Source organism: Amblyraja radiata, chromosome 10, assembly GCF_010909765.2.
Source record: "Amblyraja radiata isolate CabotCenter1 chromosome 10, sAmbRad1.1.pri, whole genome shotgun sequence".
In the NCBI taxonomy this organism is placed as follows: domain Eukaryota; kingdom Metazoa; phylum Chordata; class Chondrichthyes; order Rajiformes; family Rajidae; genus Amblyraja; species Amblyraja radiata.
The window spans coordinates 45,606,879-45,631,333 of record NC_045965.1 but is presented as its reverse complement, the minus strand read 5'-3'; the positions used below and the strand labels follow the sequence as shown (position 1 = coordinate 45,631,333).

The 24,455-nt window shown below is 44.0% G+C and overlaps 1 protein-coding gene across 2 annotated transcripts in view; it reads right to left on the bottom strand.

The window, feature by feature from the left end:
- slc6a9 (solute carrier family 6 member 9) overlaps positions 1 to 23,445 on the bottom strand; it is a 214,519-nt gene extending 191,074 nt beyond the window's left edge. Inside the window, exons 1-3 of one of the 2 annotated variants that reach the window (XM_033028719.1) lie at positions 23,173 to 23,404; positions 20,988 to 21,090; positions 1,670 to 1,833 (exon numbers count right to left, since the gene is read on the bottom strand). In XM_033028719.1, coding sequence (XP_032884610.1) covers positions 1,670 to 1,699 — 30 coding nt within the window. In that variant the 5' untranslated portion in view covers positions 1,700 to 1,833; positions 20,988 to 21,090; positions 23,173 to 23,404. Of the gene's footprint in view, positions 1 to 1,669; positions 1,834 to 20,987; positions 21,091 to 23,172 lie in introns of both variants that reach the window. The other variant, XM_033028718.1, reaches the window with a different exon arrangement.
- Between the last annotated feature and the right edge of the window lie 1,010 nt (positions 23,446 to 24,455).

The following is a 24,455-nucleotide window of genomic DNA, read 5'->3' as shown; positions in this document are numbered from 1 at the left end:
TTTGTAAAGGGCTCTGGAGAAAGCCCAAAAGTCAATTTGCCTTTCCCTCTTTGGAAATGTAGCCTTTTGACCAACTGTGAAGTAAAACGCTTTATTCTTCCCGCCTCCCCACCCTCACATCAGTCTGAAGAAGGGTTTCGACCCGAAGCATTGCCTATTTCCTTCGCTCCATAGATGCTGCCTTACCCGCTGAGTTTCTCCAGCATTTTTGTCTACCCAAGTAAAAAGCTAAACATGTTTACCTTTTGTGTGGGGTCTCTGCCCAGTGACCTGTCCTACAAACCACGTTCAAACTCGACTGTTTTTAGATACTTTCCATTGAATAAAATGAACTTCAGTTTCAGTCCTTCACTAACCTTTTCTGACAGCGGGGATGAAGGAGGTTCAAAATATAAAGAAAATAAATGCAAAGAATTAAATAATTCTCAATAAAACTAGTATACAAAAAAAAAAATCTAAGCCATATTCAGAGTGCATTCCAAAATATTGGGACCTGTGTCAAATATTAGGTTGACATTGTCCTTTGTTTTGGACAATTATTTCATAGGATTAGTCTCTGCCACCATGTAAGGGACACCACAGCCTAGAAGGAAAACAATGGCTGCCACATTTGAAGGCCAAGATGCCAAGTTTTAGAAAGGGACATCCATGGTGTTAGAGAAATACAGCCCGGAACAGGCCCTTTAGCTCACTGTCCATGCCAAGTATCAAATGCCCATTTATGCCAATCTTACATTCATCCCATTTTTATTCTCTCTACATTTGCATCAACTCCCCACCAATTCTACTCTGACCTACACACCAGCAGCAATTTGCAGTGACTAATTAGCCTAACATTCCACATGTTTTTAGAACATGAAAAGAAACCAGTGCACCTGGAGGAAAGCCATGCTGTCAAAGGGTGTATGTGCAGCCTTCAGACAACAATACTTTAGATCGGGATTGAACCTGAGTTTTTGGTGCACTGAGGCTACGATTCTACAATGTCACCCTGCCGGATGTCAGAAACCAAGGAACATACTACCCAGATTTTACCTCAGATTTAGCTGAGACCTTGTTTCAACCCAGAGGTGATAGGATAATGCTCATTGTCGGGCTGCCTGACATCAGATGGGGTTATTTGTAGGGCTCTTGACATTGCACCAGAACACCAAAACTCCTTTCCTTTCTGTTTCTAAAGCTAAGGAATCAGGCATGCAAGGCTCCAACTTCCCAAGTTAAATACACACTGGATTATAGTCGCAATCTGGTTTGCTCCATCTGAGAAGAAAGGAGGAGGGAAGGGTACACGAGAAAGAAGGAAGCATGTGAACACAATATACTCAAAGTAATGCAACTTGAACAATATCGCTGGTGAACCTCATGACCCAACATGCAACATTTTCTGGGGTTGAGAAGGTGGATGGATTTGTGGAGGAACATGATACCGAATACACAAAGCCTAATTTTAACAGCCATGCTCGAAGACGTTCCTCACAATTTTCTCAGCATTAACTGAGACCACGAAGGTCACAGTCAATGTGGATCTGAGCTTGTAACACACCCTTTATACAGAGAGCACAATTTTCATACAAAATCACACAGAGAAAGATCCAGATTTTATCAATGTAACCACAGAGCTTGTTTTTTTTATTTGTTACAATAACATAGGGTATTATTAATAACTTACCAACATGGCTTCGGAACTTTTGTCAGCCATGGTCTGAATGAACTGTTCAGATTTTCCGCACCACACTCTTCATGAACTTCTAAGTTCAGCCACTGCTGCCCTCTGCCTCCTTCTTGCTGTGGTTGTAGTGGAGCTTCTTTTCAGGTTAGGGAGTCTCGAACACTCTGAAATGACATGTGACACAAGAGATTTTATTTCAGTCCCGATGTCCAGTCTTCGCACTCGTATCAGGTTTCAAATAGAAGGTAATTTAATTCCAACCTTTAATATCCGAGTAACATTTACTTGTTCAGCTGCAATTTTTAAAAGTTTACGTTTATGTGTCTTGAATTCCTCGAACTGTCCCAGTCTATTTCACTGTTTCACAATCTGCAATTTTTAGTTTCTTTCCTTTTCATTAGGAATCGTAAAAAAAAAACTGAAGTACTGCACGTTTCAATTATACGAATTTCAATTATCTCCGCCCATACAATGCAGAGCAATATGAAATGAAATCCCATACATTTTAAATAGGAACTGAAGGACTCATTCACCCGATATAAACATTCCGCAGTGATTCAGCGATTAATGTAGTTTCTCCCACTTCAGCGATTGCAAATGGTATTTTTTGTACTGCTTTGCCAAATAAAACATCTTCAGTCCACGAACTAAGATGTTTTATCAGCAAAGCAGTACAAAAAGTACAGGGTCCCTTGAATGGGTTCAGGTTAAAACAGAAAATGTGGTCTTCCAGATTCCTTGCAATCTATGTAATTGAATAATGTATGCATTTCCTCCTTACAGTGTACGCAAATATGGACATATTTGTATGATATACATATATGACATTTCTGCAGTATCCATAACTAGAATAAATAATGTGTGTACATACATTATGAATTGATGATGAGGACAGAGGAATAGAAAATTAGTAAAATAATAAGCTGAATTTTAGAGTCTGTTGATAACCGTGAATGGACAGTTTATGAGGCATGTCTGAAAGCGACTCAGACAAGTTTGTTTCATTGGAAGGTCCGATGCATAAGATTGGGTGCATGGATGCATTGGTCTCATGTTACATAAGAGTACATGGATTTTTTTCATAGAGCAAATAGAAGAGTGGAAATTGTGAAAGTGAAAGTAATAGTGAAAATAGGTGTGACTAAACAAATGTTACTGGAGAACACAAGTAAGTCATTCAATTAACTGCAACACCTTGCAAAACATAACTACATTAGCAAATCTTTTAACATGACTGGTGTTAAACTGAATTATTTTCCCCTTGATCTTTCCTCAGTAAATATACTGAACCAATACACCGTACTTGCTTCAACAAGTTTATTCGTCACACCGGGGGACTTACCGTCCGCAGCCTCTGGCTCCCAAGGAGTCCAAAGTGTTCCCCAGAAGTAAGTGGTTTACAATAGGCATAATACAAGTATATAAGCAGCAGCAGCAAGAAGCTAATTTGGCCCGCTTTTTGATCCTCCAATGATACCTTGACATGGTATGTGTGTTAAGGCAAAGGTCAGGTTCCTCAAGACAAGTGACTTGCAAGCGCATGATCTCATTATCACCAGTAGACAAAAATGCTGGAGAAACTCAGCGGGTGAGGCAGCATCTAAGGAGTGAAGGAATAGGTGATGTTTCGGGTCGAGACCCTTCTTCAGACTGATGAAGTGATCACCAGTGATCAGGTTAAATGACTCAAATAACTGAATCGCAAGCGCATGATCTCATTATCAACAGCAGTCAAGTTCCTCAAAATGAATGACTTTGTCATCACAGCTGCAACAGAACCTAGTATTTCCCCACTCAACGCTGTAATTTTCCACTAACTTACACAGCAAAAATCAAACTCGTCATTCCTCCCTTTTATCATTCCATGATAACTTACGTGCATACCCGAATCATATTAATTTGTTCAACTTCCTAAGACAAGACTGAAGATAACATGGGAGGGCGCCCTCATGGTTTCCCTCCAGAAGCAATGTTCGGGTGGGCTGTCAGAGCAGCCCAACACAAATGTATGTTTAGTAACATTCCAGATCCCGAAGGAGCGCACATGAGTGTCTAGACAACGTATGATATCGTCTTGGCAGAGATGATAAGTCAGACGTGGCGCGGAGGGGTGGCATGTATGAATCCTGATTGTCGAGTCCTGTCCAGTCACTGGAAATAGCAACAACATCAAGGTTCGGAGAGCGGTGATGTCCATCCTCCTGAAGTGACCTGTGGTTGGAGAGCCTCCACGAGGAGAAGGGTTAATAGAATCAAGAAGATTTTAGGTCAATGGTTTGCAATGCTGTAAGTGTATCCAGGAGCTTTTACCCTCCACTTTAGCCGCTGTGAGGGTAGTGAGGAGGACCTGTAAAGGGCCTTCCCATCGGGGTTCTAGGCATTTCCGGACCCATTTTTTCATCATTACAAATATACCTGGTTTGATCGTAGGGAGCAACAGAAAGATCAAACTCGTTCAGTTGAATTGCTCGACCCTGGAGATGGATAAGGCGCAAAGATCGGGTGAATGTGAGGGCACACAAAGTAATTTCTTCAGTCATATGGTGGAATTCGACTGGAGCAGGGAATGGAGTAGTTTATGGTGTGTGCAAGGGTCGACCGTATATGATTTTGGCCGGGGTAAGCTTAGCCTGTCCACCTAGTGTAGTTCTGATCTGAAATAAAGCAATAGGAAGCAGTTTTAACCAAGTTAGACACATATCCGCCAATGTGTCCATAAGTGGGTCTGCTTATCATACATACATCCCATGGCTTTCCAGGTCTCTATCTCGGTTACAGGAGCATCCTCCTGGGAACGTATCATGTCTGATATGTTTGGCATTGCTTTTTTCTGAGGTCGACGGATTCTGGTTAAAACATTTGGTCTGCCTCATCATATGGGGCACTACCATCCCGTGGCCTTGTGCTGCCATATTGGCTGCCTGATCGGCTGCCCGGTTATCTATATCAACTGGTTTGCTACCTGAGGTTTGGGCGACACATTTCATGAAAGCCAATTTTCGGGGAAGAGTCAGGGAATACAGAACTAATTGCTTATGGGAGATTTCTGTACCAGAGGAGGTAAGGAAGCTGCAATTCTTCCATAATTGTCCAAAGTCATGGGCAACACCAAATGCGTATCTCGAGTGTGTAAATGTTGACACTCTTTCCCCTTCCGAGAGCGCATGCTTGGGTGAGGGCAATCAGTTTGGCTTGTTGTGCAGAGAAGATTTTTTCAAATGCTGCTGCTTCCAGGACATGACCATCCCGATAGCATAGCCGGAAGTGCGATGTTCCTCTTCTGTAATGGAAGAACTGCCATCAACATATAGGGTGAGATCAGAATCTAGCAGCAGTTGGTCCGTAAGATCAGAGCGTGCGGAAGTCTCTTGCTTAATTAGAAACAGGCAGTCGTGTTTGCAGGAGTCAAGGGCCTGAGGTTGGTTTTGTAGAAAGGTGGCTGGATTTATATTAGTCCATTTTGGTGAGTCTGATATCCCCTTCCCCTCGCATCGACCCATCGGGGTAGGCAGAACTCAGGTTCCATCTGGTAACCTATGGGGTCTGGTTCCCTTAAGGGGGGAGCTGGTTCATTCTTTCTGATCACATGTTCAGTTTTTACTCTAGCAGCAACTCCTCCCGGTTTTTGTTTACTTCAATAGTAATTTACTGCTCGTTCCACCTGCGGACAGCTGTTATTCGTCCAATTCATATTATTGATCCGGACGGCGCTAGCCACTAATGGAGGGAGGGATCGGAGCAAAATGGCACAAAATTGTGGGGAGTTGTTCCATGCATTATAGGCTGCATCACCCGATTGATTCCCATAAACTTTTCAAAAGCGCTCCTGGAATTCTTCAGCCCCCCCAGGTTGCGTGACATTAATACACGTCTTCACACGTTGCAAGCTTGTGAGTTTTCCCTTCAACATAATTCCTACTTGAAGCCACAATGGAATATGCCGCCACCATATCTACAGACATTGCATTCCAGGTTCTAGGCATAAATTGCACAAAATACATTTTTACTCATGTCACTCTTAATACCCTTCCCTTTAAATGTTTACTTGTGACATCCAGTCCTCAATCCTGTCACCAAAGGGAACATCTGTCTGTGTAGGCCCTTCAAAACTTTATATATATAACATCTCTCCTCAATCTTCTCATTCCCAAAGAAATCTAATCTATCCTTGTCACCAAATCTTTCATCCCAAGTGTAAAGGTGCATAGACTGACACACTGTAACCTTTACTAAGTGTTTATTAAAGCACATGGCACACACGTCCCAGCACTGACTGCATCCAGCCTTCAGGCATACCGGGACCAAGTGGGAGGAAACAAAGGGAGGATATCACAGTTATACTGATATGATGGGGCGTGGTTAATGGTGATGAGGTAGCTACATTATAGGTTGCATGCATAAACCATCTACATCCTTCCCCTTACAAATTAAACAAGTTACAGCAATGGCAGGTTGGTAATACAGTACCTGCAAAGCTAAACGAAGTCTCCGTATCGAGCCGGAGGTTTGACAGTCCGACCCGAGCGAGTGCGCACAGCACCCTCACCACCCGAAAGAATAGGAGGAGGGACAGGAACGGGAACAGGAGGGAGAGAGAAGGCGGGTGGAGACCCAAGCTTGAAAGGGGAACCGAGAGGCACAGGTGAACCAGGTGAAGCAGAAGGGGTAGAATGAGCAGAAGTCGGAGAGAGAGAAGACCTGACAGGGGACGACAGGGCCGGAGAGGCGAACCCTGGAAGAGCAGGGGGAGGAGACCGAGGCAAGCGGACCGACCGGGGCATGCAGGGAGCAGAGGGTAAGTTAGTGGAGGAAGGCTCGACACGCGATGGAGGGGTATAAGGAACCGCAGGAGGTGGTTTGGGCTCGTTGACCGCCAACAGGTGCTGGCGGCTGCGCCGGTAGATAGTCCCCTCAAAGTCCACCAAGTAGGACCGTGGCGAACTGTCGACCCCGACCACGGTAGCGAGTCGGGAGAAGCCGGTAGACGTCTGCAAGCGGACGACCTGGCCAGGTAGCAGTGGGGATAGGGGGCGGCAGGACTTGTCGTGCGAGCGGCGCTGGATTTCGTGCTTCTGAGCAATCCGTTGCTTGACAGCAGCAGGCTGTAGGACCTTGGGCATCAGGGACTGCTGGGCGATCGGCATCGGAGGGCGAATAACGCGGGACATGAGGCGTTGGGCAGGGGATCACATTGTACTGTCCCTGGAGATATTCCGAAGGTTCAACAGACCCTGATAGAAATCACCGTTGGAGAGACGGGATTGTTCAAGCAAGTGCTTCGCACTGCGGACCGCACGTTCAGCCAGCCCATTGCTCTGCGGGTACTCCGGGCTGCTGGTATAATGATTGAAGTTCCACTTCGCAGCGAAAGCTTGAAATTCGGCACTAGTGAACTGGCGGCCGTTGTCGGTCTGCAACCGAACCGGGGATCCAAACGTGGCGAAATGACGGCGTAGCTTACTGATCACCATCTCCGAGGTGATGGCAGGGAGAAGGTCCACCTCGAACCAATTTGAGTAGGAGTCGACCAACACAAGGTACTGCTTTCCCCGCCACTCGAAAATATCGGCAGCCAGCGAAGACCAGGGCATGTCAGGGGCAGGCTGTTGTAGAAGCGGCTGTCGCTGCTGATGCGGGGCAAGAGAGTTGCAATCCGGACAGGAGGCCACCCTGGCCTTGATGTACTTTGCCATGCCCGGCCAATAATATTGTTCCTGGGCATGCGAGATGGTGGCATCTGCCCCGGGATGCCCCATGTGGGCAGCGTTGAAGTACAAACCGTACAGCGAGGCAGGGACGACCACCTTGTGGCCCTTGATGATAATGCCGTCCCGGAGCACCAGCTCATCGCGAACCAAGAAAAAAGGGTGAACGCCAGCAGGCAATGAAGTCCGTTTGATAGGCCATCCGCGCTTGATGACAGCAGCAAGCTGTTGCAGGTCAGGGTCGTTAGCGGTGTGCTCAACCGGGCACTGGAGCTGCTTGGAAGGGACGAAGTTTACGTTCAGTACCTGTAGGTCTTCCAGCTCGAAGGGGTGCTGGTTGCAGGAGGTCCGGGGGGCCCGGGACAGCGCGTCAGCCACATGCATCTCGGTGCCCCTTTTATAGACGATTTTAAAGTCAAACCGCTGTAGCTGCAGCATCAGCCTGGCTGGAGCGCTGTGTATAGGCTTGTTGAGGATCGTCACCAGAGGTTGGTGATCCGTCTCAACGGTGAACCTGGTGCCAAAGAGGAAGTCCTTAAACTTAGAACAAGCAAACACAACCGCCAGAAGCTCCTTCTCTATCTGCGCATAGCGCTGCTCTGTGTCCGTCATGGTCCTAGAGGCATAGGAGATAGGCTGCAACGAACCATCATCATGGGGCTGCAGGCAAGCAGCACCCAGTCCAAAACGAGAAGCGTCGCACGTAACCACAACCGGACGTAGTAAATCAAAGAACTTCAGAGTAGGTGTGCTGATCAGCTTCTTCTTTAGTAGGTCGAAAGCCTGCTGGTGGTGTGGAAACCAGGACCAAGCAATGTCCTTTTTAGTAAGTTGTCTCAGGGGTGCGCTCAACTCGCTGAGGTCAGGGATAAACTTGCCCAGATAGTTGACCATACCCAGGAAGCGCTGTAGACTGGTAACATCTGTCGGGGCAGGCAGCTCGGAGATGGCGCTGGTCTTTTGCGGGTCGGGCTTTAACCCGTGGGCCGTGAAAATGTGGCCAACATATGGGACCTCAGGCACCCGGAACCTGCATTTTGACTGGTTCAGATTTAGATTGATCTGCCGTGCGCGGTCCAGAATCTGTCGGAGGTGGCGGTCATGCTCAGCCACATCCCTTCCATAGACCAGAATGTCGTCCACAATAATCGCACAGGGCAGACCTGCAAACAGTTGTTCCATAGAACGCTGGAATACCTCACTGGCGGAGCTGATGCCGAACGGCATCCGCAAAAATTTAAACCTGCCGAAGGGCGTACCGAATGTGGTCAAGTCCGAGGAGCGTTTGTCCAGGGGTATTTGCCAAAATGAACTCCTGGCATCAAGGACGGAAAACACCGTGGCTTGTCCGACCTGGGCGGCAACATCTTCAACAGTCCTCATAGGGTAGTGGGGCCGCTTAATCGCCAGATTCAAGTCCTTAGGGTTGATGCATACCCGCATTTCATTCTTCCCTTTCTTCATTGTGTCGACCATGGTGGAGACCCATTCGGTGGGATCGCTGACAGCCTCCAGCACTCCCATGTTGACCATGTCCTTCAGCATAGCCTCCACCTTGCCCTTCATGGCGAACGACACTCTGTGAGGTGGGCGGATCACCGGCACCACGGAGGGATCTGTTGCGATTTTATACACAAGCGGCAGCTTTCCCAACTTGTCGTCGAACAGGTCCGGGTACTCGGATAGTGGATCCATCACTGCTTGCACCTCGTGGACCGTACGGTCGAAGGACACCAGACCAAGATCCTGGCAGGCCTGGTTGCTCAGTAGAGTTACACAGTCGCAATCCAAAATAAAGAACGACAGGTCACGGGATAATTTCTGTAGCACACAATGGAAGGTCGCCCTCCCCACAGGTGTTAGCTCCTCTCCCCCATAGGCACGCAAAACAGAGCGATCTGCAGTCAACAGCTCATTATTTCTTATCTGGTGAAACAGTGATGTTGACATTACGTTCACTTTTGCTCCAGTATCCAGCTTCGCAGAGAAGGACTTATTGTTCACTAATGAGCACAGATGGATCAGTGGAGGAGAGTGTAAACACTTGCATCTCCCATGGAATAGCTGAGCTCAGAGTCGGGGGCAATGTCGACAGAGGACTGAGAATCCATCTCACTATCAACTTGCTGAAGGTTGTTTAGGAATTGTCTAGGAGCTGAGGGCACATTCCCACGGGACCTGCAGGCAGCTGCAAAGTAGTTCATTTTCTTACAGAAATTGCAAGATTTTCCAAGAGCTGGGCACGGTGACTGCGTGGGGTGGACATAATTACAGTTGGGACACTTCTGAGACCGCGGGACCCGAGATATACGAACGGGCCGCGGTGGAGGGCGAAAGTTGTCCTGCATACGGCATGGTCCTGCAACGCCAGTCAGATTTATGGCTCGGCTGTCAGATCCCCTCTGCCCATGCGGAAGGTTAACCACTTCGGCGATGCGGCACGCATGCATTGCTTGAGTCAGGGTTAGGTCAGGCCGTTGCCGCAAATCGGCACGTAGTTTCTGGTCGAGCATGCCAGTGACGAGAATGTCCCTGGTGAGCTGGTCGCGCATGGTCTCAAAACGGCACCGCTGAGCAAGGTAGCGCAGGTCAGCGATGAAACACTCGACAGGTTCATCCGGCTGCTGCTTCCGTGAGAAAAACCTAGCCCGCTCCAATATGCGGTTGGAGGGCAGGTCGCAAATCTCTGCAAACTTGCGCAAAAGACATACCGGGTCATCGGCAGATTCAGCTAGCTCGACGAGCTGGTCGTTGTCATCCAGGACCGCTGGATCGTAGACGAAAGCCTGAGCTCTCTTCATGGCGTCGGGACCGGCCAGGTTGAGCAGGAGTGTGGCGGCCATGGTGGAGACCCATTCTGGTCTCCGATTGGAGGCGTGGGTTCGGATCCCACTTCTGACACCATGTAAAGGTTCATAGACTGACACACTGTAACCTTTACTAAGTGTTTATTAAAGCACATGGCACACACGTCCCAGCACTGACTGCATCCAGCCTTCAGGCATACCGGGACCAAGTGGGAGGAAACAAAGGGAGGTTATCACAGTTATACTAATATGATGGGGCGTGGTTAATGGTGATGAGGTAGCTACATTATAGGTTGCATGCATAAACCATCTACACCAAGAAACAGTTTTGAAATTGTTTTTTTTCTGGACCATCCATCATGCCTTCAAATCCTTATGGTGATCAGAAATGTACATGTGCAAATGACACAAAAATGTTTTTAAAATGCTATTCTCAGCCTCATATTTTCATACTCTTTGCCTTGATTAAGCCCACAATTATGTATGCCTTACTAGTTATTGTCGCAACCTACCCAGGCACTTTCAATAACATGCCCCATACCCCCAGGTCCTTTTCCCCTTGAATAATTTTTCAAATAAAAACACAAAGCGCTGGAGTAACATAACAGGTCAGGCAGCAATTCTGGAGGATATGGATAGGTGACGTTTCAAGTTGGGACCTTTTTCTTAGAGTAATCATTGTAGGATGGGGGGGGGTGGGGGTGGAGGGTAAGCTGGAAAAGAGGTGGAAGCAAGTCGAAGCCCACCTATCACTTGCCAGGCTTTTTCCCATTCCTATCTCTTTTCCAGCTTTCTCCGTACTACTACAATCAATCTGAAGAAGGTTCCTGACGCAAAACGTCACCTATTCATGTCCACCAGAGATCCAGAGATGCTGCCTATCCCACTGAGTTACTCCAGCAAACTGTCTTGTATTGTAAACCTGCATCTGTCACAGTCTGCCCTCTCCTCATTCTCATCCACTTCACCTCCCAGTACTTTTCCACCGGTCCCTCCTTCTCCTCACATGCCTGCCTGCCACTCCCCTCTCATCAGCCCAACTCTCCTCACCTGTTGCACTCAGTTGCCTCTGATCACCAATTAACCCGGTATATAGACTCTCCTCACCGTTCACACAGTGCCAGATTGTTCTCAGCATTCATGCAAGACTCTCCAGCGATTGCCCGACTTCCTGCCTGGCTTCGACTCTCCTTTCGTTTGTCCCTCGCTGGTTTGTTTGCATCATGTGTTGGATCTCCTGGTTACCGGTCCTTCCGCTACCCCGACTACGTCTCCTGCCTGCCCCTCTTCGGAACCCTCGCTCAATCCTGAGCCTCTGTGTGAGTACGGTGTACCCATTCCTGTGTTACTACTCTGTGTTACAGTATCGTAATAAAGTTTGTTACCAACTATACCTGCCTGATTCTGTGCTGCTATTGGGTCCAAGCTATACCCGTTACAGCATCTGCAGTTTCTTGTTTCTCCATGATCCCTTTCTAAATGGTGTACTTATCCTGCATTGCTTCCATCGAAGTACATCTCATATTGTTGTGCAATTCTGACTTTGGGTGCTGTGTGTGTGGATTTTGTCTGTTCTCTATGTGGCATTAATGTTCTCTCTGTGGGTATGTGGATTTTCTCTGAGTGTTTTGGATTCCTCCGACATCTTGGATGTTGCTAGATTAATTAGCCACTTGATGCGAATGTGGGAAGAATTTTTTTTAAAGGATTAATGCATGATAAATATAAATGGGCGGTTCATAGTCGCATGAACTTGGTTAGCTGAAGGGCCCATTTCCGTACTGTATCTTTTTTTTAATGTTTGTTCATCATATTATCAATTAGTACTACGTTTTCAAACCTGTTGTGCTGCCACAAGAAAAAAATCATGGTTCTGTAATGGTACATATGACAATATAACACTCTTGACTCTTCTCACTGGTATTCTGAACACAGCACTTGTCACATGCAGACTTATTATGCTTTATCTTCCTCCATATCTCTTTTGTCATCCAGGGAATTTGGAATTTGTTTGTGTTTACTTTACTAATCAAGGGAATGTGCTTCATAAGGTCATAAGGAATAGAATTAGGCCATCAAGTCTACTCCACCATTCATTCGTGGCTGATCTGTCTCTCTCTCACCTAATCCCATTCTCCTGTCTTCTCCCCATAACTTCTGACAAACGTACTAATCAAGTACCTAAACCATTTGTTACTTCAGGCCTTCCTATGTACCCGAGGCCAATCTACTCTCATTCTACTCAAATGGGTCTCCCTCCAATTAAATCTCGAAGGAAGAATGAAAGAGACACAGTTGAGACAGCAATTCAAACAGAAGCGTCTGTGCGTTGACACAACTCAACTAATTCGAGACCCAGCGTTTACTGGCGGAATCGTTGATGCATACAGTGCAAAGAGGTAACTTGTAAAATATAGGAAGTAATGTGATAAGTGTCAAGGTAAATCATATAATTCCAGAAAGAGCTAAACATAAATAAGAGAAAAATACTATGTGACTATGAAAACATTCCAGAGGTTAATCCAATTGAAAATTTAAAAGAAATGGCAGAAGATTCCACTGAAAATCCAGTAAAGAAGTGGAAAAAATCTCAAGGACAAGAAGTCCTGAGTCGATCAAAGAGATTTCGAAAATCTATGGCAAAATTAAATCTGTAAATAATGCGAATACATGCTTCAATCATCTTCAAAATTGGGAAAGTACTATTCTGATTAAGAGTCATTTAACTAAATGACTGATTAATATGTAACACATACAAGTACACATGTACAATGCAGTCAAACAGCTGAATAAGTCATTTATTTGCTGACAGCGATCTCTCTGTCTGCTGCTGTGAGATTGTAGCTCATTTGGTGTTGACATTGCTCGTTATTTAACCAAACATACGTAGAGAGGAGTAATGTATACGCATATATGGAGTAAAGTCACAGAGTGTTGGTGACTCTTCTTTACAACGAGTATAATGTATTCTAAACCGGGCAACAGAATATAAAGCACACTGAAACTTGGAACCATTTTAAGGGGCAACTGTTAGACATAAAACTGTATTGCGTGTACATTTTCCAATCATTGAGTGTCACTGTGTGAAACTTAGTCTGTGTTGTGTTAAAAGCTTTAAAGTGTTCAGATATAAAAAAGGACAACTTCAATAGTTTAGCCATCTCAATTATCTAAGCTGCACCCTAGCCTCGACTAACTCAGGGGATTCACTCATCCTGAATAATGAACAATTCATTCTGCTTAAAACTCTGTCATTCAATAGCTTTGGATACAATTCTTCATCATCTTCATAGGCAGTTCCTCAGGATCAAGGATAACTGGCTACCATTCTTGTTTTGCAGTTTCTGATGTAACTAACAGGGCCAAAGTTGGAACCATGAATTCCTCCACAGATATACTCGGAGATGGTTGATGGGGAGGATGAGCGGGTAGTTTGTGAGTTGAGGTTTGTGAGGCTCCTTCTGCTACTTATTCAAGACGTCTGCGTGCATGGTTGGTATTGAAGTTCTCAATACCACCTTGCATGCTTCTTCTCCACACTGAGCTGTCTTAGGCCGGATATTCCTGGGGGCCAGTGAGCATGTTGCATTTCCTCAAGGAAGCTTTTGGCACATCCTTGGAGCTATTTCTTTTCTTTTTCATAGAGTTGTAGTGTAGAGACTGGCCTTTGGCCTGCTTTACCTCTGCTGGACACCATGTACATTATCCAGTCATTGAGTATCACTGTAATATTTACCCTGATTTTGGTTAAAAGATTACTCCACTTATCCCATTCGTCTCTCTTATATAGCACAGAAACTAGTCCTTTTAGCCCACTGTGTCTGCTTATCATTTTGCCTATTCAAATAATCCCATCTGCAGCATTAGATCTTTATCCTTCTATGCCATTCCTATTAAAGTACCTTTGTAAATGTCTCCTAAATGTAGTGATTGTATCTAATTCCATGATCTCCTATGGCAGCAGGTTCCAGATACCAACTACCCTGTGTGTAAAACAAAACTTTCATCTCAAATTCCTTTTAAAACTCATTTTTATCACCGTGAATCTTTTGCTTATAATACTCCAAACCTGAAAAGAAGGCACAGAAGGGAGATTTGGTATCAGTACATAAACTAATGAGGTTTTCTGGGCAGAGCGGACATTGCAAGGATATTTGCTTGGTGGCGATCTCAAGGATAAGGTCACAGGTACAAAATAATAGATAAGAGAATTAAAAGTGACATGAGGACAGATTAGTTACGTAGCACATGGTTAGAATCTGGAATGCACTTACTGCAGATGTAATAAAGCAGGGTATATTGTGGCTACAGGAGGAAATTAGATATATGGTGAAGAAAAAATGGAAGGCAATGGAGAAAGGTACCAAGAGTTAGAAACAGTGAATTAGTTGCTTTGGCAGAACACATTCTAGGCACAGTGGGCTGCATGGCCTCCATCTGTGCCATGATCAATGAGTGATTCTATGAACAGGTACTGAACAATACTGCAGCTGGAAAAGTAAGTATGAATACGGATAGTCAATAGTGAGCACTCTCTGTGTGACTCTCAAATATTTTGTCATCATGGCACAGTGGTAGAGTGGCTGCTTTACGGCGCCAGAGACTGGGTTCGATCCTGACAATGGGTGCTGTCCGGATGGAGTTTGTACGTTCTCCCCATGACCGCTTGGGTTTACCCGCGTGCTCCGGTTTCCTCCCCACTCCGAAGACATACAGGTTTGTAGGTCAATTTGCTTTGGTACAAATTGGAAATTGTACCTAGTGTGTAGGTTAATGTTTGTGAACAGGAATCTTTGGTCGTCAGAGACTCGGTGGGCCGAAGGGCCTGTTTCCACACTGTATCTCTAAACTAAACTCAACTAAACACCAACTTCAAAGCTCACCAGGAGCGTGTTGGAATACTCTCCACTTGCCTGAATGAGAATTGCTTCTATAACACTTGACAATTTCATCGCAGTCAGGTCAACCTGCTTGAGCTATATTCAGTTCCCCGCCCTGTATACTCATTCCATCTATCACTAACATAACCATGATTACAATGGTTACCCATCTGCAATATTCAGCCCCTTCCCAAACTTCAACATAGACTCAGTCTCTATCATGTTGCAGAACAAATGTGGCAAGCAGTGAAAAATATTGTGTCACCCACCATCGTGACGTAGAAATATTCCCCGTTGCTGGGTCCAAACCCCTCTTCAAAACCTTGATGGAAATCCCTTCACCAAAATTACTGCTGATGATCATGGAAGTAGCCCATCGACAACATTACGGTATTACTACTCCAGAGAGAATGCAGCATTTGAAAAGTGCAAGATCAGCTACGAGGTAGGTTGGAAGATCAAGTCTACATCCTTAGCTTATGAGAGGATCATTCAGTAGTCTGATAACAATAAGGAGTAAATTGTTTCCGAATCTGGTGGTACATCCTATCGCTTCTACCTGACGGGAGAAGAGGGAATGACTGGGTTAAGTGGCCCTTGATTTTGTGGGCGGGCAGCCTGAACTGTAGAAGGATTCGACGGGCGGGGGGGGGGGGAGATTGTGTTGGTGAGATGGTTAGTGAGATGCACTGCGTTAAATCCATAACTCTCTACAATTATATTATCTGTCCGTGTTCTTTCAATTAGTTGTGAAATACAAGAGATAAAAGGAATTACTTTTGTGGTTAGCATACGGAAATCAGCTGTGAAATCACTAGAAACAGCGATTTTTAATAAATCTGTAACGAATTACCACTTTTAAAACAATGAATTGTCAGGTTTGTAGATGTTTAAGTAGAATATGAGGAAGCACAACTCATTTGACCAGAATTATAATTGAAGTAGAAATGCAGAACTCTGCAGCACTGCATATATTTAAGGCTTTTCAGTGGTAGAAGAAGAAAGAGAGCAACTGAGTGAGAGTGAGAAGTGATGATAAACAAGGGAAAGTTAAGAATTATGGTTGGCTGGAATTACAAAAGACCTATTTGTTTGCTTGGAGAAGCAATGAAATATTAAATGTCGTTCAGATTTCACACAGCCCACTGTAGTGTTTACAGTTCTCTCACTTGTTTCCACTGTTAGAATCACTTTATTCAACAATTCACATTATGCGTTCAAACTATAATTCAATTCAACAGCTCTCCAAATCAGGATATTTATAATACAGATGGAAGACAGCCCATTATTTCTGTGCCCACAGGTGAACAATACTTACACAATCTAATCCAACATTACAGTGTTTGACCAGTAGCCCTAAAGATCTTCAACAGACCCATGTACTTTCTTAAATTTGATAAGTCCTTATAATTGTTGCACCTGTTGACTGCATTACTCCACACATCCCTACAATAATGCAATCACATCATTCCAGTCATGAGATTGGTCAGATTTGTATGCAGACATTAACATGTGGTCGGTTGAGTATTGTATCGAGTTCTAGCATAACTTCCCAATTCTCATCTTTAGTTATCTCATCTTTCATTCAAAAAGCACCCCACATGTCTTATTAATTACTTTATTGACCTGCCTTGCGATAGTTAATGGGCCTGCTTGTTTCCGAACCCCATTCAATATTCTCTCATTCATTCTGTACTCTCTTATAATTGTTGCACCTGACTACTGCATTACTAGACACTTCCCTAGAGTAAATTCCATTTCTTCGTAAGTGACTACACATTTATAATTTGCTGTAATCTGAAGGTTTCCTCCGCTCTGTCAACCACAAGGACTCCCATCTGCAGGTTTCTTTATTGGATTCCCAATATTTAATTCTCAATTATTAAGATGTATTATGTAAGGCACTGGACAGAATATTAAACTTTGCAGAATTCCGTTGATAATGACATTCTAGTCAGATAGACACCAATAAACTATTACCCTTTGCTTCCTGTCATTAAGCCAGATTTGAATTCATATTTGACACTACCCTTTGGAGACATGGACTCTTACTATCTGAGCAACCTGACATGTGGGACCCTGTCAAGTGCCTTTCAACAATTCATACAAATTAGTCAAATGTACTGCTCTCATCACGTCAAATAATTATTTCCAGTTTGTCCAATACATTAATGGTTTTCCACTTTTCTCAATTCACTGCATTCCCATCACCCACAATATCAGCAGTCTTCACTGGGACCCACAACTGCTGCAGCACATACCTCTTCATATTCTACTAATTCAACCCATGCCAACGTATTTCACAATTTAATGCACTGCCAGCTATTTAAGCCTGGCAGGCACATCACAAAGGTGAATCACACAAAAAAAAGATTTTATTCTCCTCAGTTAGGAAGCAATTCATCATTGCCAGTACCAACAATTACTTGATCATTAATCTCAAGTTGACCCTATCCTCGTCTTTCTCCTACTTCCTCTACTTTCTACCTTCTCCTACTTTCCTCCCTCCTTTCTCCAGGACCATTGAAACCAATCACAGTCTAATCCAACTTTACAGTGTTTGTCCTGTACCCCTAAATATCATGGCTCTTCAAGAACAGACCCATGAACTTACTTAAATTCGATGAGTCCTTATGATCTGTGCATCTGTTAACTGCATTACTTCTCACTTCCCTCATATAATGCATTCACATCATTCCAGAAATTAGATTAACCAGAATTGTATGCAGTCATCAATGTGTGATCTGCAGAGTATTGTATCTATTTCTGGCATAACTTAACCATTCTCATATTAGGTGCATTAGTTCATGTAAACAGCACCCCACATCTCTATTGAATTACTTTATTGGCCTGTTCAGTTAATGGAACTGTTTGTTCCTGAACCCCATTCAATAGTCTCCCATTCATTCTATATTCCCTTATAACTGTTGCATCTGACAATAGGTGCAGGAGTAGGCCATTCGGCCCTTCAAGCCAACACCGTCATTCAACGTGATCATGGCTGATCATCCACAATCAGTACCCCGTTCCTGCCTTCTCCCCATATCCCCTGACTCCGCTATCTTCAAGAGCCCTATCTAGCTCTCTCTTGAAAGTATCCAGAGAACCTAATTAACCAATAAACTATTCATGCAACTTCAGTCCAAGTGAGAATGCATGCTTTGGGTACATTCACGAAATGGAAAGCAAGTAAACACCAAAGCTGCTGAAATAATGGGTGCTATGCAATTTCATCAACACTATTTCCTAAAAAATAATAGACCTTGTTAACACCAATAGAAAGTATGAGAAGGAAATGTTGATGTTCCTTTTACAAAGCATGCAAGGTTTTAATAGGTGTAAAGAAATAAACTACTTCCTTTTGGAATTAGTGATGAAATCGATTCAATTTACATTGGCGGAATTATTTCCATTGGAGCGGAGAAAGCTAAGAATGTTATGGCGCTGAATTGAAATTATTTATGGTTTTTATTAAGGAGATTGTGTGGACGAAGAAATTATTTCTTCTGATTTGGAATCAATGATGCCAATATATCAATTTAAAATAGTCACTGATACTACGATGAAAGTGATTAGAAGAAATTTCTTCCAAATTGTGTGAGCACTGAGTATATTGTCAGTTAAGGCACAGATCGCTAAATTTTTTAAGATAAGGAAATGAAACATCTTTAAGCCAAAGCAATAGGCAGTTTTCTCAATTAGACAATGTAGTGATCCACAATGCAATCAACCATTTACTGCAGAAGTAAAGAGAGGACCCAGCTATATCTGAATATTTACTGGATTGAATTCTTCATTCTAGTTCCTCGCTATTTTTTTCAATGCTATGACACTATTGTGGTTTCTTCTTGCATCTATTTCCATCTGGAGATTGTGCTTTCTCCACAAACTATGTTTCCATGCACCATCTCTAAATATACCTCTTGAAGATGGACATTCTGCAGACATGTTAATGAAGTTTCTGGCTACCACAGCCATCAGCCTTCATACACAGCTTCTTGACTGTCTCCCAGTGTGCAAATTTAAATGGATGTGTGGAAGAATTGAAAAATCCATTGGTCTTCAATCCTATTTTGCCTCTGACAGAAATTCCAGTGTGGGATTATAACAGAGCATGCATCTTCTGACTGCCGCCTTCACCCATAACCAATCGTCATGCAGGTGTGTCTGGAGATATTCCTGAAAAACCATGGAAGTTCCAGAGAGATTGCAAAAATAAAGAAGAATAAGAACAGATCTGACCTGGGAAAATTAGAATAAACACTTGAGGTAAAAATGTAATGAACTAAAGGGAGATCTTTAAAGGGGTAGCGCTTCAACTGTCGTCTAGGTAGGTTCCCAGAGCACTGTATCGTGTAGGGAAATTAACACTAGTTCTCTGTGAATTACCAAATAAACTGATAAAAGAACATACAATAGATTGAAAGTATTTTCTGTTTTTATATCATATTTCCAGCACCAGTGAGTTTTTTGTTTATGGTTTTCAATTATGTAATTGAGGTACTGGAGAGTTTGGTAAAAAATAATTACCAGGATAGCCAGTGGCATTTAAAAAGTGGATAAATTCGCTGGTCCAGATGGGATACACCTAAGGTTGCTGGATGAAGTAAAGCATAGATCAACACTTTTTGTTACTTTTATGTACTTACCTTGCTCACTTCTGAACGTTATAATTGATTCTGATTGATTCCAATTCTACTCCTGGATCGGAGGACACATTTAAAGATCTAGAGGACACATTTCTGAAGGAGGTACATAAACCAAAGAATCTGAGGATATATGTACATAGTTCATTAGGATGAAAAAGAGATGGAAAAGAGATATACCAAACTGATTCCAGGAGCGAGAGCGGGTTTGATTGGAAAAGCTGGATTAGTCTTTGTGTTACAGAGGCTATGAAGGGACCTCACATGGGCACTTCAAATCATGAATGGTGTGGACAGGGAGTCACTCGCACGCATACCGGTCCGTTTTGTGGAGAGGACAAGAAATAGCGGGTGTAAAATGACGGCTCTTGGTAAAAGATCAAGTGTGATATGTGGAAATATTTGATGACAAAGTGAATGGTCAGGGACTGAGTATCATTGCCGGGAGTAGTATTGGAGTCAGATTCAATTATAGCATTCAGAAGTGAACTTGGTAAATACATGAAAGGGACAAATTTGCCACGCCCTGGAGTTAGTAGAGTATAACCAGTATTGCATGGTGGTGGTGCATTCGCAACATGTCCCATTGAAGTGATAGAGTCTCAACCGGTTTAATGACATTATTCTGTGTTGGCTGACTGTGTCACTGTCAAACATCAATCACCTGTTCATTGTGGTTCTATGTTATTCCACTTTTGCATAAACTCCCTGCAGTCTAGAGGCAATTCACCGAGGCCAATTATTCTACAAACCTGCACACATGGACGCTGGCTCGAAGGGCTGAATGGCCTACTCCTGCATCTATTGTCTATTACCTATTGTCACCATTTATCTCAAAGCACTGCAAACACATTAAACTCATACGTTTATCTAATTCTTGTGGAATTTCAATGTTTTGGATTTTTTTTTAAACATATGGACTGGTGGGACCTATGGGAAAGGGAGGAGGAAGCCAGACGAACAGAATTTTTGTATTCACTATTCCACAAATATTGCTCCATCGAGGATATGCAGTGCTATTTTACTGAGTTATAATTTGCATGTTTGTTCCACTCCTACTGTCAAAGGTACGTAGTGTGGTCGAAAACTGGATCCAGAAAATAATCACAAACATAATTCCATATCCTATTGGTGTTTACATTGTACTCTGTCACCCAACCAATCCTTCCACAGATCTCCAAACTAAATAAACAGAATTTGAAAACTTGTAGCTTCTGGAATGATTGCTGAATAGATGGGGACAAGTTAGAAATAATTCAAAATAGAGCTGCAAGGGTTACCATTGGTGATCACAGCAGGGAGTCAAGTATCACTAAAATCCTTGCTGATCTAGAGTGGGGAAACTCTTCAAGACTATAGGACCAAATTACACCTGACGACCATCTATAAAGAAACGCACGGGTTTATTCCAAGCAACATCAAGAGTCATCTTCAATCTACAAATTCATCCACTAAACCAAAGACCAGGCAATCGGGGTTTTTCAAATACAACATTATCCAAACATATGAGACTGGTATAGGTAGATAACAATGCTGGAGAAACTTAGCAGGTGAGGCAGCATCTATGGAGAAAAGGAATAGGTGACGTTTCGGGTCGAGACCCTTCTTCAGACTCAACCCAGAATGTCACCTATTATTTTTCTCCATAGATGCTGCCTCACCCACTGAGTTTGTCCAGCATTTTTGTCTACCTTCAATTTTTCCCGCATCTGCAGTTCTTTCTTAAACAGATTGTTATAGGTATTCTCTGTACCCAAAGACAATTTGCGAATGGAATCATCTCCACCATGACATTCGCACTGCACCCAATGTCAAGACCTTCAAGACCAAGATGCAATCAATCAATGTTAAGACGTGACTTCTAAGGCCCACTTTAATATTTAATTGCGACTTTGTACATGACCCTCCTAACATATGCGACAGCAGTGATGGTGATTGTACGCCAAGATACAGACAAAACTGCTAAAACACTCAATTAATTCTAAGAAACCAAAAAAAAAATTACTCACACCAGGGTTGCTTACATTCCAATAGCATCCAGTCATAGAACCATTACAACACGGATTGAGGCCATTTGGCCCACTGAACCACTGCTATCTCTCTAAGCGCAATCTAGGCATTCCATTCTCCAGCCCTGCTGCCCAGAACCGTTTCTATGCAGATCCTTTTTGAAAGTGACAATTGAATCTTTCCACTGAGTGAATTTTAGAACACGAAAGCAAATTCCTCTGCTCTTGTTATCATTTTAAATTTGTCCTTGCGACTTACGATAAATCGGTTCAGTTTCCCTTTTCATTCAGCCTTGTTCCTTCACGGTTTGGAGCAGCTCTGACAAATACCTCACATCCATTAAAATCTACTGCGGATATTCCTCAGGTAGTCAAACATTTATGTGGCATTTATGTAGCAACTTGAAAACGCAGAGCAGGTTTGTTGACATCTCGAAAGAGAAAAGACGTGGCTAATTGGATGCAAGATCCTTTTGAAGTGCCTTTCATCCAAAAATGCTCCCGTCCTTTCTATTTAAAGATGCCGTGCATTTTCTCTAACAGGTGAAAGGGCCAAACCTGTATTTCTCTTTACAGAGGTTTATATATTTTGAATCAATCTATGCGTTTAGTTCCCACTTCCAACACCCCCCCCCCCCCCCCCCCCCCCCCACCCCCCCACCCCCCACCACACACACCCACCCACCCCTGTTCCAAATCGGTGTAAAACCTTCCCGAATCTAGCTGGGTAATTTATCAGTAAGATTCAGCTCGCCTTCATGAGAAGGAAGAGCTGCTGGCAATTAATTATCAGAATAAAGAAACGCACAGAACGAAGGCAAAGCAAAACATTACCCGGTGTGAATGCGGCAATTATTTAAACCTGATCGGCTACTAATCGGAAGCGGGCAGTAATTTGTTATGCGGGACATGTACAAATTAAATCTGCATTGATAGCACGCTACCTCGTACAGTGGCGGCGGGATCTGATGTTGCACTAATCAACCGGGATACACCGCTGAAAATACATTACTGCTGCCCAGACTGCATTACAGAAGAGACGATTCCCACTATTTTATTTCTAGCTTAGCTCGTTACTGAATCGCGTTTCGGTCTCCTTGACTGCAGGATCTGCCACGTGTTCGAGTCAATATCACTTTGCATTGGAAGCAGCTCCTACCCCAGGGAGCAAGTTTTTTATCAGTCAACAGATAACACACGGACGCACACATACACACACACACATATCTGAAAACTTCAGCCCTCCTGCTGCATTCACTGACCACGTACGACTGCAAACCCCGCCCGTGTGTGTGTTGGATCTTGCCGAGCACGTCGCCCGCTGTTGCGGAATAAAAACATAGAAAGACAGAGAGGAAACAATTTTTTGAAACATGCCAGCCCACCGCGAGAGAGAGAGAGAGAGAGAGAAAGCCTATATGAGAAGAATGTGTATGAGAATAAACCGTGATCAGACCTTTCCGTATGCAAGCAGCAGATCAGTGACCCTCCGCAGATGTAACACGTCTAATTCACTGCTTCGGTTGGCAGCGGTGATCTCCCGGACGCATTTGGTCCTTGTGAGTTGCGTCAGCCTCTCTCGTATGAAATGACCCACTGAAATCCACTCGGCTCTCTTGACTCCTCCTCTCCCCACAAAGCCTCACATTTTATTTTGTGGCGGTGCCACCCAGCTCCTTCTCCTCACCTCATTTGAGCAGCGCACACTTTCGCATTTACGCGATGGGCGAATCATCTGTGCACGGATCGCAGGGGAGGGGAGGGGGGGAATGGGAGGGAGAGCGATGGCATTTGTTGGGAACCAAACGCGGCGCTGCTCATATCCCCCTCGTCTCTCCTAACTGCAACCCCCTTCAGAATAAATCACACCTGAACCGTTACGAGTAAGAGCGAACTGCAGATGCTGGTTTAAACCAAAGAGAGACAAAAAAGCTGGAGTAACTCAGCGGGACAAGCAGCATCTCTGGAGAACTGTTATGAAGCGGTTTCAAGGCTATGTTTACAAGAGCCAGGAATCGCAGGACCGATGAAGGAGTCCATTCGACCCGTCGTGTCAGTCCCGGCTCTATGCAAGAATAACTCAACCAGTCCCATGGGACGACAATTTATTTTCGCCGTTCAGATAGTTATTCAGCTTCCTTCATAACACAACTGGTTGAGAGGAGACCTGACAGAAGTACATGAAACTATGGGAGACACAGATAGTCTTTTTTCCACAGGGTGGAAATATCAAATACCAGAGACCATAAGTTTAAATTGAGAAGACGACTGTTTAAAGGCGACACAAGAAACTGCAGTGATGGAGGAACTCAGCTGGTCAGGCAGCATCTGGGAAGAGAATGGACAGGCGATGCTTCGGGCTGGTTCCATTCTTTCGAGGCTTAATTGTTACACATGAAAAGCATTGCTAAGGAGGTGTAAGAAGCAGATAGGATAGGAAATGGAAGGGTCTTTTAGACAGTCGAGTGCACAACTTTGTCAGCGCACTTTATGGGCAACAATTTGCACACTCTGTGTATGCAAGCAAAGAATTACACCGTGACTTGTCAGATGTGTCAACACAGTATTCATTCACTCACAGGAGGGTATTAGAGGGATGTGGACCATGTGCAGGCAGGTGGGATTAACTGGTCAGCAGACATGTTCCTGTTCTGTATTGTTCTATGTTCTATGAACCAATGTTCAGGACCGATATGCACCTCCACTGCTTCCCCTGACAATGCATTCCAGAACCATTCA